This window comes from Equus quagga, chromosome 5 (genome assembly GCF_021613505.1).
Source record: "Equus quagga isolate Etosha38 chromosome 5, UCLA_HA_Equagga_1.0, whole genome shotgun sequence".
NCBI lineage: Eukaryota > Metazoa > Chordata > Mammalia > Perissodactyla > Equidae > Equus > Equus quagga.
This window is the reverse complement of record NC_060271.1, coordinates 93799617-93819354: the sequence shown is the minus strand read 5'-3', so window position 1 is coordinate 93819354 and position 19738 is coordinate 93799617. Positions and strand designations below refer to the sequence as shown.

General features: G+C 43.9%; 1 protein-coding gene across 3 annotated transcripts in view; it reads left to right on the top strand.

Annotated features, from left to right (window-relative positions):
- SPTBN1 (spectrin beta, non-erythrocytic 1) overlaps positions 1 to 19738 on the top strand; it is a 186761-nt gene that overhangs the window by 101044 nt on the left and 65979 nt on the right. For all 3 annotated transcript variants that reach the window (XM_046660546.1, XM_046660547.1, XM_046660548.1), the window contains one exon: positions 17782 to 17933. In XM_046660546.1, coding sequence (XP_046516502.1) covers positions 17782 to 17933 — 152 coding nt within the window. The remainder of the gene's footprint in view (positions 1 to 17781; positions 17934 to 19738) is intronic.

The window sequence follows — 19738 nt, the reverse complement described above, 5'->3', positions numbered from 1 at the left end:
TGAGTCCCAGTAACTCCTGACTATTGACCTTTGGGTTTAGGTATAAGGTAAGTCTCAGAGAATTGACGAGAACGTAGGAACTGGTTCTAGCCAATGCACTGAGACTAAAATGATTGTATTGTTTGTCAGGTCTTACCAGAAAGTACAGTGTGACAGAGAGATCCTAAAACTGTAAAAGTAAATAGCCTACAGCAGTTAATCGTATTTACTTTGGAAGCAGGTTATAAACCCAAATCTCTGTGCTGGGAAAATGAGTGAGTTTCTTTTCTCCTTTCCCCAGGTGAAAGCTGCTATTGAGAACTGCTCTCTGGTGTTGCTAGGACAAACCTGTATGACCTTCTTTATGTAAATAATTAACAGGGAAATACTTTCATTTATGTTAAAGCCATATATGAAAGGGGTTTCCGTGCTGGTTCTGAAGCCTCTGGCCCTGTGTGGGAGGAAACCAACATTGAAAAAATTTGAGCATCCAAATGGTCAGATGGAACCCTGGAAGGTCCTCTTCAGAGTAAAACCCATGTGAAGGTTACTCTGGGGTGACTTTATCATTACATGAGGAGAGGATTTTGCTTCTTGCTGGTGTGCGGAGTGGTGGAGGTTAAAGGTTAGAACTATGCATGGAACCAAAAAGCACCTGAAACGTGTAGGGAACCAGCAACATTTAGAGGCTTCTGACCCAAAAGTACCAGGCCTGGAGGTAGCCAATATGAGATATACACATAATAAATTCAATGATACTACAAGTGTAGGATAGCGAGCAAAGGACTTGCCCACAGTCATTAAATGCTTCTCCTTTGCAATTAATAATCTTTGTCATATTCTTAGTATTGAGGGGGAAGGGATGCTCTGATTTGGGAATTCTCGATAAAGTCTTCAGTGAGACACAAGATGGTGACCATCCAGCTTGCCCAGGACATGGTCCTCCTTTGGGGCTGAGAGAATTTGGTGTTGCTTTCCAGGAATCATGGCTGGTGCTGAACTGCCCCTGCCTCTGGTCTCCCACTGTTACTCCTCAGCTGATGAGCCAGCCCTCGGAAAGCACAGCATTCATGCTTTAGTTTCTTTGCTTTTTATTTTTAGCGTTTTATTTGCCCTGGGGTCACTTCGAAGCTTTGGCTTTTCAGGGATTTTCCTGGGGGTACAGCCCCACAGTTTAGAAAACCTGTCCAAGGCCTGAGCTCATAACAAGAGTAAAACCCTTTTCCCCTTGTCATCACTGCTTCCTCCTCAACTGACTAATTAGCCAGCTGCTGCAGGTCTCATTACACTTCATTAATCCTGAGCATTGATCTGTAGGAACTGCCTCAAGATAAAAAGAGGAAACTCAGCTAAACATTTTTGTTGCTGCTGCTAATTATCCCAAACTATACTTTTTATTTTTTTTGGAGGAAGATTAGCCCTGAGCTAACACCTACTGCCAATCTTCCTTTTTTTGCTGAGGAAGGCTGGCCCTGAGCTGACATCCGTGCCCGTCTTCCTCTACTTTATGTATGGGACGCCTACCACAGCTTGGCTTGCCAAGAGGTGCCATGTCCGCATCTGGGATCCTAACTGGCAAACCCCGGGCCGCTGAAGGGGAACATGCAAACTTAACTGCTGCACCACCGGGCCAGACCCCAAACTGTGCTTTCTATTAATTAATTGCTCTACTTACTTCCAAATCTGAACGAGGAGCTTTCCTCATGCCAGACGCCAGGTGTTCCACTCCTCCCTGCTGCAGATGTGCCCTCTGTGGTTTGGTGTGTGGGGTACCTGTAATTATCAGGGCCAAGAATAGGGTGGCCCTGGAAACCCAGTAAAGGAAAAACACACCTGGAGGTCTGCTTGGCTATAACCTCCACTTGTTCAAAGCCTTCAATTGATACTGATGCTTTTTTCAAACAGGTGCAATTTTAAATTATCTCATCTGTTTGTTAAAGTATAGGATGGCAAAATAATTTTTTTTTTTGTTTTTTTTTGAGGAAGATTAGCCCTGAGCTAACATCCATGTCCATCTTCCTCTATTTTATGTGGGACGCCTGCCACAGCATGGCTTGACAAAGCAGTGCATGGGTCCGTACCCAGGATCTGAACCGACGAACCCCGGGCCACCAAAGCGGAACGTGCGAACTTAACCTGCGAACTTAACCTCTGCGCCCCTGGGCCGGCCCCCAAAGCTGGTTTTCTTGATTCACTAGTTCCAGAGTCTAAAAAAGAATTTTAATGGAGTTTGGAATGGGAAAGAGTAATGGATGTTTCTATGCTGTGGCTAAAGGTGACGTTTGAAAAGGAAAGCGTCGATCTTGGGTTTGGGTTGCTGGTAACTGAGAGGAAGGACTCTGACGGTGCAGGGTGAGTTACACTCCTCCCAGGTGGGAGGCAGCAGGGAGGAGCACCTCCCTGGATGGGACTTGAGGAGAGGTCCTGAATTGAAAGAACACTTGAAAATATGGAGGATTCTTTCTGATGAGGGCTTCTGCTATTATTGAATTATAAGTAAAACTCCCGGTGTAGGAATTATCAGGAATTAAGGTTTCAGGATACCTTAAGAGATTTGGTTCCATGCTGAAACTTACTCAGCATTCAGACTTGAACCCCCATTTCATCTCACTTGCAGCCTGAGGTCTCTGCTAGTGTAGAATTCTGTTTAGAAGAGTGGGGACTGCGGAGGCAGACCTTGGTTCAAATTCCTGGGACTGTGCTTGCTTTGTGACTGTGGGGAAGCTACTGAACCTTTCTGAGCCTTACTTTGTTCTTATGCAAAATATATTTGATGATAAGAGTACCTACTTCACATGGTGGTTGTGAGAATGAGTTTTAGTGAAGTGCCTAGAAGAGTGCCTGGGCCTTACAGTAATTGCTCCGTAAACTCTTGAGTGTGGAGGTGGGTATGAGAGATGATTGAATTCCCACATCATCCAGGATCGTATCCATGGAGCTTCCCACTGCTGTAGCTGAAGCACTGGTAGATCAACCCCATTGGGCTCTGATTTTTTTTTTTTTTTAAAGATTTTATTTTTCCTTTTTCTCCCCAAAACCCTCCAGTACATAGTTGTATATTTTTAGTTGTAGGTCCTTCCAGTTATGGCATGTGGGACACCACCTCAGCGTGGCTTGATGAGAGGTGCCATGTCCGCGCCCAGGATCCGAACCAGTGAAACCATGGGCTGCTGCAGGGGAGCGCCGGAACTTAACCACTGGGCCACGGGGCCGGCCCCTGGGCTCTGATCTTGTCCCTGTGACTGATTGGTGATGTCACTGGGACTCAAACCTTAACTATGAAGCTTTGACCCCTTGACTCACCTCTGGTGAGTTGGTCCCACAGTGTCTTTTGCCACCTGTTACATGGAGTATGTTAACCGTCAATGAGGCTGGTGTGTCGTTAAACTGTAAACAACTCCAGCATCTATCTGTATTTCCCATTGCTTAGTACAGCAATTTACAAACACTTTGTAAACATGGAATTTGTTTTTCCTGTAGAGGAAATCTGAGGTGGAACCCCAGTAAATAAAGGGTCTAAAATGGGAGCTTTGCTGACCAGAGCGCAGGTGAGAAGGTACTTGGAGCCCGACCTCTGGGAACCTGGTTTGAAAACTACTCCTCTAGCATCCCGTAGACCTCAGTGTTTCTTCAGTGAATGTCACTTCTTTTGGTGTTGATATCCTCAGTCCCTGCCCATTAAAAGGAAGTATTAATATTTGTTTGCCTTATTTTGTTTATAAATTTTATGTAATATGAAATACTGATTTAGTGTTCTCCAGAAGAAGGTCATGCAAGTTCAGGCTGGCGTTTTACTTTAGAATACTCATTGAAGACAGCCTTTCACATGAGACCTTTTGTGGTGCCCAGGAGTTTTTCCTGCAGTTAGTGCCCTTTCTATTCCTACCCATCAATCTCAGACCCACCCGTTGGTGAGCCTCAGTTCTCTTATCAAATAAAAATGAATTGTGTGTTTTCCCCTCAAATGGAAATGCCCGTTACATATTTCAAAAATGGTATATGCTCATTAAAAGAAAAAAAAGCCCACAAACAGTACAGAAATACAGAAGTGGAACTGCCTCCTGTCTCTGGTTTTACTTCTTGAGATAATTACAGTTAATAGTTTGGAAAGTATCCTTTGATACCTTTTTATGTAGTTACTTATACTTAAATATATGTAGAGTCATGGGATCATACTAAGTATACGCAGTGTTCTGTGAATGACTTCATTTGTGGCCGCCTTCCTAAGCCTATATACTGCAGATTTCCCTTACTCTTTCTAATGCATACATGCTATGCATCTTCTGTATAGATGCATCATATTTTAATTAATCAACCTGTTAGTGTATATTTAGTTGTTTCTGGTCTTTTCCTGTTTTGTTGTTGTTGCTGTCTGTTTTTGGTGAGGAAGATGGGCCCTGAGCTAACATCTGTTGCCAATCCCCGCCCCCACCCCCACCCCCTACTACTTAGTTGTGTATCCTAGTTATAAGTCCTTCTAGTTCTTCTATATGGAATGCCTCCACAGCATGGCTTGATGAGCAGTGTGTAGGTCCGTGCCCAGGATCTGAACTGGCGAACCCCAGGCCACCGAAGCAGAGTGTTTGAACCCAACCACTTAGACACTGGGCCAGCCCCCTGTTAGTCTCTGATTTTTACAATTATTTTAACAATTGGCGGTCTTCATCCCATACAACTGTTTGTGCTTGTGCAGGTATTTCTAGAAAGTAAATGTCCACGGGTGTGATTAGTAAATGGAGGTAACGCATATTTAAAATTTTGATATTATCCACTTAACCCTCCCACCAACCACGAGTGTGCACATTTCTCCATATCTTCAGTAAGTGTGAAAGGATTTGTTTTTCAAGTCCAAGAAATAGAGTTTGGTTTATTTTCACCTAGTCCTGAAAGTGGACCTTCTGCCATATGCCACCCCAGCAGAACTTCTGTGGGCCTCCAGCCCCTCCCACCCAGTTCCAAGATTATCATCTTTGTAGAAGCTGTGGAGGAGAAACACCCGAGGTCTTCACTAAGCAATGAAACATCCCTGAAGAACACATCAGCTATAGCAGTAGGCTTCCCAGGCCATATCTACGTAACTAGCAGTAATACTCCTCCTGTGACAGGGTTGGTTGGTTTACTTTCCCCAACAAACTGGCAAAACTAAAACAGCCAGGTCCGCACACCTGTTGTAAGCAGCTGACTGTGGAGTGTGAGACAGGGCTGACTTTGTGGAGTGCAAGGTAAAGCCTTGCTTGTAGGACTGGGAGGGAAATAGGGTGGAGTGGGGGGCCTGCAAGTGGGTGTGAACTCTGGGACAGTTATAAAGATTTGCATTCTGTTTTGTGGGAAGAGATTTGCGTTTAAGTTAAGCAACACTGCCACAAGTTTAACTTTCCAAAACAAATACAACAACAGAAAAACTGATCTCCCTACTTATAACCCCCCCTTTTGTTGCTTTCTTTTTTCACTTGAAACAAGTTAAATTAAGGTAGATGACCAGTTGTAAGTTAAGAAGGTTCAGAATGATCCAGGTCACACCTTGTGCATTGTCTTCTATAAAACTGTGCTTAAAGTTTTGATTAGTGTTCCTATTAATGAAAAATAGATTTTGATTAAGAAAAAAGCAAACTGGTGTAAACATTAACTGTCCTACCCACCTTTGATTAGTGTGAGGGATCCTTTGGGGCAACCCACGTGTCAGTTAGGTCATCTCAGGGGTTGAATCTGGGGTCATTTCCTCCTCCAATTTTTCTGTCCTCCTTTATTGAAACAAGGCAGTGTACACTGTGTGCTTACAGGATCTACCCACCAAAACTCTGTACTATTTGGCTTTGAAAGAAATCTTGTGTAGCCATTTATCGTATGGGTGAGGTTGAGGAAAGCCACAAAGGAAGTGAGCAGAATTGTTTTTCAGTGACAGCTTTCTCTTTTTCACTTTAAGGTATCTTAAAAATAGCTATAAATGGTAGTTGGATATAGCTGTCTGTTATCTAGTGTTGTGAATTCTCGAGGAATTGAAAATTGCTTGTTAACTTTTTGAGAGAACTCTTAATGCTGTTAGGTGCCCTTCCTAGTGTCTTCATACTAGTTACTCAGTAAATGGTTGCTCATTGGTTGATACATTAATCCAAGATGGAAAAAATGACAGGAGGCCTTTATGGCTGAATGTCAGGTACTGGTGTGTTTAACATTTACAGTTCTACATGAAATACTTTTTCATGCAGTGAAATAGTTGGCTGAGTTAAATACATACTCAAGGATTAGGTCAGAGCTTATTCAGTAAATTACTTCGTGAATGAAGAATACTCAGTGAGAAGTGAAATTTTGGTTTAATGTACTGGGATGTCACTTAGAAAATAGTGCTAAGCTCTAGAGTTCTTTAGTTCAGTCCAGGGAACAGCCCATCTTTATAACATTATGCATTTTGTTTTTGAATCTTGTCACAACCAGTAGTTATTTCTGAAATCCACAAGTAGTTTGACGCCTTTCCCCTCCCCTGCAAACACACATGCAGGCTTGGGCTTACTGACATATACAGCTGTAATTTTGGACTTTTGCGTTGACATTGAGACAGTCTTATTTATCATTCTGTCATTTCAACCCTGATAGTTTCTACACTGGCTCCTGGTCACTGGCCAAAAGGGATTTAGGTGACTAATTTGTAATGTTCTTTAGGACAGAAGCCAGTTTTTAAATTCTTCTGTTTGCATTCATTTTTTAAAAAATATAATTTCTCTTATTAAGCGGAACCTTATCCTAATTCTGTAGTTCCACGTGATAACTCAGCATCACTGTGGCTTTCTTTGTTACAAAATAGTAATCCTTTGCAGATTAAATTTACACATATAATCTTATTTGGAGGACTTCTGTGATGTCTTAGATTGTCTTTGATGGACACTACCACAATCAATTCATTCAGGTAATGATTGTTAAACTCTCTACTATCCATGAAAAGCAGACAGCTTCTGGTGATCTTTAGCTCTTTTTAACTGCCTCCTCTTCCTTGTCTGTTTGTCTCTGGTTTAAAAAAAGAGTTCCCCAATCTTAGCTTTTTGGAACTCAAATGAATTACAGTTAACTTGGACATCCTCGTTGTGCTGGAGAGCTGTCAGAAACTGTCCCGAGTGGCTGGAATTGATGCAGTTGTCTTGATGGTAGCGTCAGCTCTGAAAACATTGAGGTAGAGTGATATTGTCTTCTTGTATCTTGAGTATCTGACAGTAATATGACACTAGTGTGTGAAAGAGAGTTCTGTTTTCCTCTCTGCGCTGTTGATCCTAGGAATTTTAGAAAACTGGAAAAGTTAGAACATCATAAGCCAGGCCTAGGGTGCACACTATTTGATTTTTAATATACTGGCTTAGACCAGCTACATGGTGCACAGAGCAGTATGGCTACCTTTTTTGTGCATTGCATGAAAAATATAGTAAATTTAAATTCTCCCTCTCCTTATCCACTTAATCTCAAGGCTGCTATAATAAAATCTGCCTTTAGCCCTTGAAAATGAAGTGTAAGATTTTATCTTTACCAGTGAATTTGTGTGCCACAAGATCTACTGGCTTAAAATATAATATTTACTGCTTCCTTAGTTGGTAAGAAAAAGTAATTTCATACAGACAACTCCCCCACCCCCAGCATATTGCAGTTAAATTACTGGCATGAAATCTTATCTCTAGTGTACCTATTACGGTTGTTGCCCTTTGAAAACTCTCTCCTAGTTGGTCTGATTAATGTTAGCTTTCTGCCATATAAGTTTAATAATTAAGGATGTAGTGTCTGTTTAGTTCCATCTTTTGAGGATATTACAAGTTACCCTCAGTCCACCTTGGACTTAATATTTTTTAGTTGCCTTCCAAGGAGGATTAGGAGAGAGGAGCTGATGGCGAGTGAAGAGCCCCTTGAGAGTCGAGAACCGGAAGCTTGCATGGAGATGGGTTGGAAAGTTGGGAAATCTGGCCTCAAGCTGCCAGGCTCCTGCTCATCCTTTGAACATGAAGGAGCAGCCTTGAGTTTCAGCCTGTGGTGCACGTGCTTTCCCTCCTGACAGCTGGGGTAGCACACTGTTAACTCTGTCGTGTCAAGGCACCCAGAGGAATACCCCTCAGCTGGGGAGGGGAGAGGGCCCTGAGTTCATCCCCTGACTGAACTGACACCTGGGTAGAGACCTAGTAATATAACTTTAAGAAAACAATAAATGTGGCTACTACAGATCAATCTGGCTGCATGTTTAATAGTGACATTTAAAATGGTCCCCACTGTGGTGGCTTGTTCATAGCAAGCACTCAGTGCATATTTGCTAAGATGATTTTGATTTGAAAACGCAAGCTAACAAGTGGGGTGTGGGACCAATGACATTATAAAGATGTTTTAAACTAGGAATTGACAAACCTTTTTTTGTAGTGGGCCAGATAGTAACTATCTTAGGCTTTGCTGGCCACATAGGGTCTCTTTTTATCCTCCTCTGGTGCCTCCTCTGGCGCTGACCCCCAACCCTCTAAAATGAAAAACCATTCTAGCTCCCACGCTGTACAGAAACAGGCTACTGGCTGAAGTTTGCTGATGTCTATTTTAAATTGATCTTTTCACTTATGGAGGAACTGCCCTGTGATGGATGGCTGTGATGTTTTTCCTGTTGTTTTGGGGAGGTAATATCTTATTTTCCTCAGGCAGCGTGGGATGGTGGTGTGAATGGGAGGTTTGGCATTCTTCAGGGCTCAGATAGGTGAGTATTCTAATCCTGGATGTGCCTTTGCTAGCCATATGCCCTCAGGCAAATCACCAAACCCTCTCTGTGCCTCATCTGTTTAGAACTAACAGCTTGTGGTAAACAAGGTAAAGTTAGTGAAGATCCTAGCAGGGCATCCACCAGTGCATGGAAGCAGAGTAGAGCTTACTTTATCCTCCATCCTGCTGATTCTCCCTGGCTGCAGTTTCAGGCTCTTTCCTGCTGGACTGTCCCATGGAGATGGAGAGTAGCAGATGAGCAAGCTCATGATATGGCTTCCTGTGTATATGAGGGCAGTTTTGAAGTGTGACACCCATTTTCAGGCAAGTTTAGTGAACCATTTCTGAAGATTTCTTCATGAGGACTTTTTTTGTATTTTTTTATAAGGCACTTACTTTTTCCTCCTGGTTTTGGTGTTTTGCACTACTTAATTCACCCTAGTTCTCACCTTAGTCTCTTCTTAGAAGACTTAGCGGTGTTACTCTGCCCATGTGCTTTCAGAGTTCACCCCCATCATAACCTCAGCCTCCTCCACAGTCTTGGCTTTTTGTGGATTGTGACTTTAAGGGCCTTACCTTGAAGTGATAACCATGACAGGCAGGCAGGACCCCTGGAAATTGGCCTGCTTTCTCACTTCGTTTTTGTAGGTCTCCTCTGAGAGGGTCCCTCTGCAGCGCCCTGGTGTCTGTGTTGGCAAAATTGGGCCTGGGCTACTCAGAAGAAGGACCCTCTGTAAGCTGCAAGCAGGGCCTGCTCCACTGACATAAATCGTAGGTGCAAGGTTACATAGAGTTCATAGTTGTTTTATAGTCTGCATATCAGACTGTTAAGTATTAGAGAATTGCATATTTGCTACACATGCCTTTAGAACAGATGTGTACATGTGTTTTGTCGGTAAAGTGGGTTAAACTGTTAGGAAAAATATTTTAACTCAAGTTCTATTTATATACACATCAGCAAACATAAATTAAAGGCCCCCAGACTAATCCGTCACAGGGAGGCCTTCAGTCAAAAGATTAGTTTCCTTCCTTTTGCTGCCTCAAGATAACAGTTTGATTCTCCTTTATCAATACAGCCGGTTGCCTGTTTCCGGTTTCCTGCTCTCTGTATTTTGTAAGTTGCTCGTGGGAAATGATTTATTTATTTTTTTCAAGCTAAAAACGTATGGAGACTCCACCCTACTGTATTCTTTTGTTTTGAATTAGGATTCCTTTTTTTTTTTTTTTTAACAACTCAAGAATTTAATGGATAAATTGTTAAAATTAGTGTAAATTAAGTCTTGTGACTGTTGGCCTGTTTGGGTCCTGTTAAAGGAATGTTATAAGTATACCTGTATATATTTTGCAGCTTCGTTTTATTGGACAAGTATGTGGTGGCAGCTGCCCCAAAATAAAGGAAAATAAAAGCAAAATTTTGTCAAACTTTTTAGGTTAGCTTTGGACCCCTTTTAATCTGAAAGACAGGACCACAAAATTGCATATTTATCATTTATCAGATCTTGAGGAATAGTCGCAAGAAGCAGTTCAGTTGTGAAAGATTTTTAGTGACATACGATGATAACATTTAACTACTTAGGGACTGTCTAGAATTTCTTTCCTCCGTTTTGGTGGGACCTCCAGCAGCAGCAGGATTTATTGAGAGCCTATTTGTTGGGCGCTGGAGGTTTGCTGATTTATTCAACAAATGTTTATTGTGCACTCACTCTGCTAGCCATATTGTAAGACTCTAAACTTGTAGAATTGGGTCCTTGCCTTGGAGGCGGCTAGTTGGGCTAGTTGAGGAGATAGCATGCGGGATACATAATGAAAAGATAAGAGCACCTCCTATCAAGTGAAGGCCTCTTGGAAGAGCTAATCTTGGCCTGGGTCTTAAAAGAAAGGTAAGAGAAGAAAAAGTACTTTCCAGGTTAGGAGAATGGTGTAAGCAATGGTGGGAAAAGAAATGTGCAAGGTGAGAGTTCAGAACATGGCGAAGAAGAGCTATTGGGTGGGAACACAAAGATGGTGTGTCAGAGAAGATCCCAGAGGAAGCAGGTGCCCTTGGAGGGGCTGCTCGGCACCCTTGAATGCCAGGCTCAGAGATTTGGACCGTCTTATGGATGACTGGGAGCCACTGAAGGTTTTGGTACAGTGTGTAACTTTGAAAAAACCACTGTTTGGGGAAGATGACTGTGGCAGTGATGTTTAAGGTGGGTGAGAGTGGGGAAAGCACAAGGCAGGAGATTTCAGTAATTGTTGGAGAGTGGAACCTGAAACCGTCCCAACTGTAGTGAGCTTTTTCTTCCAAACACCCAAAAATACATTGTTGAAATCGTTCTTTATAATATCTTGTTATTTTTCAACTTTCTATTTAGTTTCTCCAACTAGACTTCTAGTTCATTGAAGGCAAGAGACCTTGTCTTAGACAAAGAGTTCTGCATACATTATGCACTTTTTAAATATTGGAGCTTATTAACACTCAACTTCAGATTAGTCCTTATTCAACTAGTTATACAGTATTGTTGATTTAAATAGCCAGTCTTGGGGAAGTGTTCATGTGATGACTGCTTCCTCATTTCCTTTTGATTTCTTCTGAGTTCCCATCCTTGCACCTCCTTTCCTACTGTGAACCAAGTCTACACCTAACTTAGCTATGTGTCTATACAAAGAAAAATTGCACGATTGCCAGCTCTTACTTACGGTAGGCCATTATCTTAGCAGAATTGAAGAAGATCCTAATAGAAAATATTCTTGGGTTACACCAGGAGGTTCAGACTATTTGAAAAGTAGAAGAAAGATTTGCTCTCTTCAGCCAGGTATAAATTCAATCTTGGGCAATTAATGATTGGGGTCATTTGTGAGTTCCTGTTTCTGTATTTCTTTCATTTTCCATACAGAGATGTTCCATGCCTTCAGGCCTTCCTTCATCCCTGGCTCCCATCCCTTTCCCTAGCCAGAACTGTGGCATATGGTGAATATGGTTTTGTTTAGCACTATGTGCAAGTAGTGTTGCAGAACGATGCCGTACAATCATTTCCATTAAAAAATGCCCTTCTGTTCATCAAAGTATTTCTTATCCTATAGCTTAACTCATTACTAACAGCGTTCATTTTTCCAGTTACAGCAAATTCTCCAGAGTAAATAAGAATCAAGCATTGCATCCTCCCAATATTGATAATAGTCATTCCCTAAAAAGAAAGGAAAGTCTGTTATGTGCTTCTAGAAGGGGATGATGGAGAAGAAATTCACAGCCCTTTGGTTAAAACTAAGCAAGTATGTTTCTCTGTTCTAAATATCTCATACCCTTTCTGTGAGATGTCTTCTAAAAATTTCAAGTTATTTATCAAAAACAAAAGACTGTGAATCTAGATACTTAGAGGAGAAGATGTAGCCATGCATCTTAATTCCTCTTAACCTGACTGAACAGTGGGAGAGACAGAGCAACACACAAGGATGCTCAGTGCATGCCAACCCTGCTGCTACTGGTTGGTGACATTGAGCAGCCCTTAACCTCACTGAGCCTTGGGCTTTGCTGGAGATCACTCTTGTGTCCCACCTTCCTGACATAGTTGCTGTGTGGATCTAGTGAGCTTCAAGAAAGTATAAATTGCTGTTCAGATGCACGGTGGTGGTATTGCAGGCATACCATCTTATAAAATTCTGTTTTCAGGAAGGAGCACCATAATAGAATTTCATTTATAATTCACTCCTTCCAGGGATCAGAAGCTGATGTAGGTGTTGCCACTCACCCAAGGTTGGGTTTCCTTATCTGCTTCTTAGTAGTTCTCATTGACCAGGCGGTTGGCTAATTCATCTCTGAGCCCATGGAGCTAAAGACTTAGCTGGCTGGGTCTTCACACTTGGAACCACTTCTGGTTCCTAGGTTCTCGGGATTGCAGGGACATTTTGGTAGAATTTGTGGTTCTGGGAAACTTATTTTAAGAGCAGCTTTAGGAGTCCTGCCTGACTTCCACCCCTGCATTGACACACAGACTGTCTCATCAAATTCTCTCCCGTGGAGGGATGCTGGTTCTTTTTTCCCTGTCTTCACTTGAGTCCCCACTTTTCCAATCTCTGGACCACTAGTGCTGCAACTGCCTCAAGTCCCAGCTCATATCGGTAGGTACATGATGATATCTAGGCCACCAAAAGGTGTTAGTGTCCTCAGGTACCATCTTGGGTTCCACTCTGCCCACCACGTTGTGAGTCATTACAAAGATGAGTTGGTGAGAAGTATTTAAACCTGAAGGCCTTTACGTGGCGGAGTGAGGAGACTTATTCTCTGTGGGATCAAAGGTGGAGCAAGCCTTGATGGGCCAAAGAGACAGATCTAGTCTTGATGGAGACACCATCCCAACAATTGGGAATTGCCCAGTAATGGAGCAGACCCTTTCACCAAGTAAGGACTTGGGTTAGGATGGTGAGATTATGGGTGATTCTGTATCTTCTATCACTGAAAATTTTTTTTTTAAATGTTGTGCTAGAGGCATTATTGCATAGTGATTGAGAACCTGGGCTTTGGAGGCAGCCTGCCCGGAGAGTTACGAGAACCTACCTCATGGAGTAGTTATGAGGACTGTAAAGCATGTAGATCAGTACTTGGCACATAGTAAGTCTCAGTGAATGCTGTTATTTTAATAAAAAGAGAAAACAATCCATTTTCTTTCTCTACAACTATTAACAACTTCCTGCCACACACACACACACACAGTTTCTCTCCATTCTGGGATTTTTAAATAGCTGGCCTAGGTGCAGTAGAAGGGATTTTTTTGCTTTTGAAAGAAGGTTGGTTCAGATGACTTCTAAAGCCTTGTTCTGCCCTGAGATGATATGATTCTGTGATCTCTGGTAAGTTTCTAAAATGGTTGAATTGAGGAGAGCACAGCTTTGCCTGGGAAAGGGAGAAGGAACTAATTTAATGAGCAGTTACAACAAGCTGGGCACTTTGATGTGCTCTTTACCTCCTTTCATTTAATGCTAGAGCAACCTTTAGGTGAGTCCCTCTAAATAAATATAATGTAGGGAGTCGGGGGGGAAAACTCAGCTGAGAGATGCTCACAGGGAGCAGGGCTGTGGAGGTGCTGTTCCGTGGCGGCACCACCTACTGAATTTTGGGCAAAGCTGGGTGGGAACCTGCCCCAGCATCAAGCTCAGCCCTGTCAACTTGGGAGGAACTGCAGGCATGATTTGGCTTGACTAATAGCAATATAGGCCCTGAAAAGGTAAAAAGTGAACAGAAATGGCTTGGGGGACAGAAGTGGCGGCTGTCACAGGGACCCAGACCGAGCCCTCCCTGTGGTTCTCCAGGCTGCTGCTGTTCCTTCTGCTCCTCTGCCTTACAACAAGGAAGCAGCAAGCCCATGTGGAATGAGTGGGCCTGAGGGCAGGGAATTTCTGCTGCCTTCAGCCAACGTGCAAACCATCAGGATCAAAAAGCCATTGATGAGGGCTCAGAGAATGAATGAATAGCACCCTAACTTGGGTGTCACTCTTTGTGGGTGGAGTCTGAGACACTATGAATGCCAGCTTCAGTTGGTGTGAGTGCAGAATGTCTAAACCAGGGTTTCTCAATCTGGGCATTACTGACATTTGGGGCTAGATAATTCTTTATTATGGGGGCCATCCTATGCCCTGTAGGATGTTTAGTAGGATCCTGGCCTCTATCCACTAGATGCCAGTAACACCTACACCCCAGGTGTGACAATCAGCAGTGTCTCCAGGGGTTGGCCCAGTGGCATAGTGGTTAAGTTTGTGCACTCTGCTTCGGTGGCCCAGGGTTTGTGGGTTCAGATCCTGGGCGTGGACCTACGCACCTCTCGTCAAGCTGTGCTATAGTGGCATCCCACATACAAGGTAGAGGAGGGTTGGCACAGATGTTAGCTCAGGGACCATCTTCCTCAAGCAGAAAGAAGAATATTGGCAACAGATGTTAGCTCAGGGCCAGTCTTCCTCACCACCACCACCAACAACAAAATACTGTCTCCAGACATTGCCAAATGTACCCTGGGAAGCAAAATCGCACCTAGTTGAGAGCCACTGGCCTAAATAACCAAAACAATATGGCGTTTGTAAAGGCTCCCTTTTCACATCACCGGATTTGCCTCATACTTGTAAAACTAGAAGTGGGCTCTCTTTCCTCTGCTCCTTCCACCGTCTCCTCACACAGCTCAGGCACAGTGACAGCAGCTTGAGCTGGGAAACACGCCTCTGGACTGTCTTCCATTGTCTGTGCCAGGGGCCTCCTGCTCTTCCTCAGGCAGGAGTCTGGCCTAATCAGCCTGGGCCTTGCCAGATTGGGAGTGCAGGGCTGATGTCATTGTGCCTTCCTAGGAAGGGTGGAACAAAGGACGGAGTCCCCAAGGACGCACAGCCTCATCCTCAGCTTGGCCGCTGGGTAAATTTTTTTCCCTCCCTTTCCCCTCCTTCCCGCCTCAGAAGTGTTTGTTGTTCTCCAAGCACTCCATTGTACGAGGACAGGCTATGCTGGCGGGCTTTGTGTCTCTCTCCTGAGCCCATTTCCTGCCCCTCGTGTGTTATAAGGGTGTTGGTTCTGGTCCAGTCCCTGGGTAGACTCTCCCATGCCTTTTCTAGTGTGGTGTGAGCCTGAGGAACATAGACCCTACTTGAATTTTCTAGCACACTTAAGCTGCCTGAAGCCTGCTCTTGGGCTGTGTGAGGAGAGAAGAGGAGGGGGAGCAGGAGAGAGGGCAAGCAAGCAAGCTCTCCTTTCTTTCCTTTTATTTTTTTGACTTCTTTTCTTCTTCCTTCCCTTGTTCCTGGAGTTCCTGAGGACCACAGCAGCCCTGGAGAGCCATCCTCACAGATCCTCAGCCTGTTTTATTTCCATCAGTTCTCTCTGCTCTACCCATGACCTCTCTGTTTGCCTCTTCATGGGGAGGAGAGTTGGGGTCGAGCTATAACTCTTCAGGACAGGGTGCCGTGGGAGTGCGTTTACTGTCTTTTGAAGCAAACCCTTGGAATCTCCTCGTAAAGGAATTCAGAACCTGAAAGAAGCCAGGGGTATTTCTGTAATGTGGAATCCACCCAAAGGAGTGACAGTTGGCTGAGGAACACATTTTGTGCTTGTTTATTTAGAAATACTTTAATCCAAGCAGGTTTTCATTTTGATCTTGTTCCCCTGATAGGCTGGGTGTAATAGTGACTTTGAGCCCTAAACCCTTTCTGACAGCCTAGGACATCCATCAAAGGCTTTATTAAAGACATTTCCAGTTCTAATGTAGCACATAAAAGATATTATAATTTAAAATAATTAGTTGACCCTCAATACATCTGAACCAGGAGTTACTTGCCATCTGTGAACTGTACCTAGGAGAAGCTTAATGTGTCGGCGTATTCTGCTCTGGACCTGCTCTTTCGAACAGCCAATCTTAGGCCGAAAAATAGAAGCTCCCTGTGTCGCTGTTGTGAAGTTACCATCCATCAGGATGATTGTGTGATTAATAATACATGGGATCTTTTCTGTGTGACCCATCATGGTGTTACTGGTGCAGCTCCTTTTTCAGTCTGCAGTGTGCCCCTCACTGTCTTTTTCTTGTTCTCCCAATCCTGCCCTTTCTGATCCTTTGTTTTGGGTTGGCTTTTTTGTCCCTGGGGAAAGGCCTTTTTTTTTTTTTCCTGCTGGCTGCACTGTTCCTGTAGGGACAGGCTGGACTGGGAGGAGCTGCCACTGTAGCAGGTGGCCAGCTGCTTTGGCGGGTGTCCCAGTGGGTGCCCCGGCTGCCTCACCTGGTAAAGGCGGCTCATCTCATGTTGTCTCTGCCTCACTCTCTCCCTTTGGTGGGGTGGATGGAGCCTCAGCAAAGTCTTCCAGACAGACCTTCTCAGGAAGTTCTGGCCAGCCTGGGAGCCCAGTACCCAGGCACCGGGTGTATGGCCCAACGTTGTCACCCAGTGGTGTTGAAATACATAAAAAGTTGTTGGAGTCTGCTCTCTTTTTTGTGGATTCATACATAAACGTCTTGGTGGGTTTGGGCTTGCCCTGGAAGGAGTAGGTCTCGGGTCCCTTTGGCACAGATTCATGCTGATGGAACTAGAAGTAGGGTGAGCAACTGACAGAAGGATAGCTCTGTGGAGAACAGTCAGGGAGTACAGGTGGGTGGTCCAGGGCACATTCCATGAATCCCTGTTGAAGGTCTTCAGCAGCCTGCCTTTAGAATATTCTGTAGAGGCAAGAAGATTGGAAGCTTATTTGTATGGGATGTGAAGGGCTAGTTCTGGGCAGATGTGTATAGAGTTTTATGCTTTGAGTTGGGCAGAACTTGATCACTGAAGTTTGAAAAACTGAATACTGACTTGAATGTGCAACTACCACCTTTAGGCTATAAAAACTAACAGTTGCCTTTTCAACAAATGGTTGAAGTTTGGGGACAGTAGTTACCCACTCATCTTATAGAAGGGACAGTGAATCCAGTATCCTAGCACATTTTTGGTGACACCTTGAGCCCAGGCCTTGCTCTCCTAATGCCCGGCCAGATCTCTTTGCACTCTACCATGCATGTTGCCTGCCATTTTCTCTGTTGTTCATAGGGTGTATGACTGAAGAGGTGTAAGGGTCATTGCAGATCAAGGTCACAAGTGAATTTATCTTACCATGCATTGCCTGACCCTTTGTACATGAGGGGAGCAATTTCTTGGTGTCTCTTGGGCTTTTCTACCTCACGCTTTTCTACCTCATGCTTTCTACCTCAAGCATATCCTGTGTGTTTCCCTCACAATTGCCCTTTGGAGGAACAACAGCTGTAACATACATACTAGAAACTTCACCAGTCAAATATTATACTATTGGGCAGGACTGCAGAGGAGCCTGCTGTGGTCTATTGCATCCTGCTGCCTCCTCAGCAGAGGTGGGATAAAATGAAATGAATGACATCAAAGGGTATTCTGCTGGTGGTCTCCTTAGGGGCTCAAATGTTCAAGGATTGTATGATTCCTCTATTCCCAAAGAGTTGACTATGCTTGAAGGCAGCTCAATAGAGGTTTCAGCAGAGTTTAATTTTGCTCTTCTTTCTTTGGCTGGGGTCTCATGACCCTGCTGTCACACACCCGCCACGGCCCTTTCTCTGGTTGGTGGTAAAGCAAGCTCTCCTCTGCCTGCAGATGAACGCGAAGCCGTGCAGAAGAAGACCTTCACCAAGTGGGTCAATTCCCACCTCGCCCGAGTGTCCTGCCGCATCACAGACCTGTACACTGACCTTCGAGATGGACGGATGCTCATCAAACTGCTGGAGGTCCTCTCCGGAGAGAGGCTGGTAAGTGGGAATGTTATTGTCTTGCACTGTAGGTGGGAAAATATTTTAGAAAAATCAAGTGTGGACTTGTCTCCTGTTGAATTCTGCAATTGATGGTTGATATTTTCAAGAAGGAGAATCTTGATAAGTGAGATGAGCACGTTGGGGAAAGCTCCAGTGTAACATTCTGAGTCTGAGTGATGTTCTTGAAGTCTAATGAAGTGGCCTCGTTCTGGTAATTTGCGAGGTTACTACTGTCTTTGGTCAGAATGATCTTGGCCCCTGTCCCCCATTAAACAGGGCACGGTGCTGGAAATTGAAGGGCCAGGCCTGGGTGCTGATTCCAAGATGAATGTGTATACCACGAGATCATGGAATAATTTTAACTTTGTGTCTCACTGATTCTCTGGAAAATCTGAGCTGCCGTTTGAAGGTGGCAAGAGTTGAATTCAATGGTCTCTGACGTTTTTGCTTTCCTGCACACTTATTTTGGGGATGGAGGGAGAAGCTGGTGTTTATTGTCTCCTTGGAAACTTGGAGCTTCTGATGAATTTGCCGTGCCTTTTTGGGCCGGGGAGTTGTCAGCCTACAGTGAAAATCGTATCCGCATTGTGTTTCCCAGAGCTACCGCGGCTGCCTCTGATGTGAGTTTTGTTTATGAACCTGAAAACAAGGAAGCTTAAAACAGTCACTGTAACTGACCCAACAGGTTTTGTCTCGTCTTGGTTTGAAAATGGACGCTGCGTTCTACCAGAGCACATGTAGTTCCATAGGTGGTGGTGGGGCTGAGCCAAAAGCTGACGCCCAGGGATAGAACCCCACATCTGTAGTGACATCACCAGGAAAATATGATGCTGGTGGTTGGCAGGACTGCCAGAAAGCCTTATTTTTAACTTGATCTCCACCCTGTAACTTGACAGCCGTGGTGGGTCTGTAGGCAGACCGACCCACACACCTCTGACCATAGGCAAGGGGCTGAGGTTGTACCCTGCCCTATTGTTAGCCACAGACAGGATTGCTCCTTTGAGCCTGGGTAAAAATGGAGTCAGTTTTCTCTGTCTCTGTGCCTCCCATCAAGAACAGGAGCCTCTCAAAGATAGTGAAGCTCCATCTCATCTGCAGTTAGTTTTGTTCGTGCTCTTTGTTCCCGGAGCATGCAGGTCTTCTTGCCTCATTTCCTTTGAGAGTTTGTGGGTCAAGCTAGACAAACTATATAAATAAAGGAGGTTCCTGCTCAAGACCATGATGGTGCCATGAGGGCGCTGTGTAGGGTGAGAATGGGGGCAGTGGGCCCACATCAGGAGGGTGAGGGCTGGTCATTTGTTTTATGTCAATTTGTGTTTTGAAGTGAGTCTTGTTTGAGAGCCTAGGCTAGAGTTACTGTGATATGCACCTTTAAATGTAATTTTTGTAACCAGACCCCACCCCCCCCACCTCTCAACCTTTTTTCCCTCTTAATGTTTAACCTAGTATGATTGTTTATTGATTTTTTTTTTTTTTGGAATGTAGTTTTGAAAGTAGCTTAAAAAAATCATTAAAGGTCATGTGGATAGAAATTATTTTGAACATTTATTTTTGTGCCATTAGGGTCTAGTCTTCTAGGCTGAAGGGAGTAAGTTAATTCACCTTTGAAAGTCCTACAAAGAAGATTGTGTCTTTGATAATGTCCACATAACAAATGAGGTCAGGCCCATTGCTCTTTATCCTGAACAGGGCAACAAAAATATTAGTAGAGAGAAAAAAGCAACTAACAAAGTATAATTCTTAGTTGTATATCGTACTTCCCACTCTTCTCTTTATTTGCTGTTAGAAGTAAAGTTTTTGTT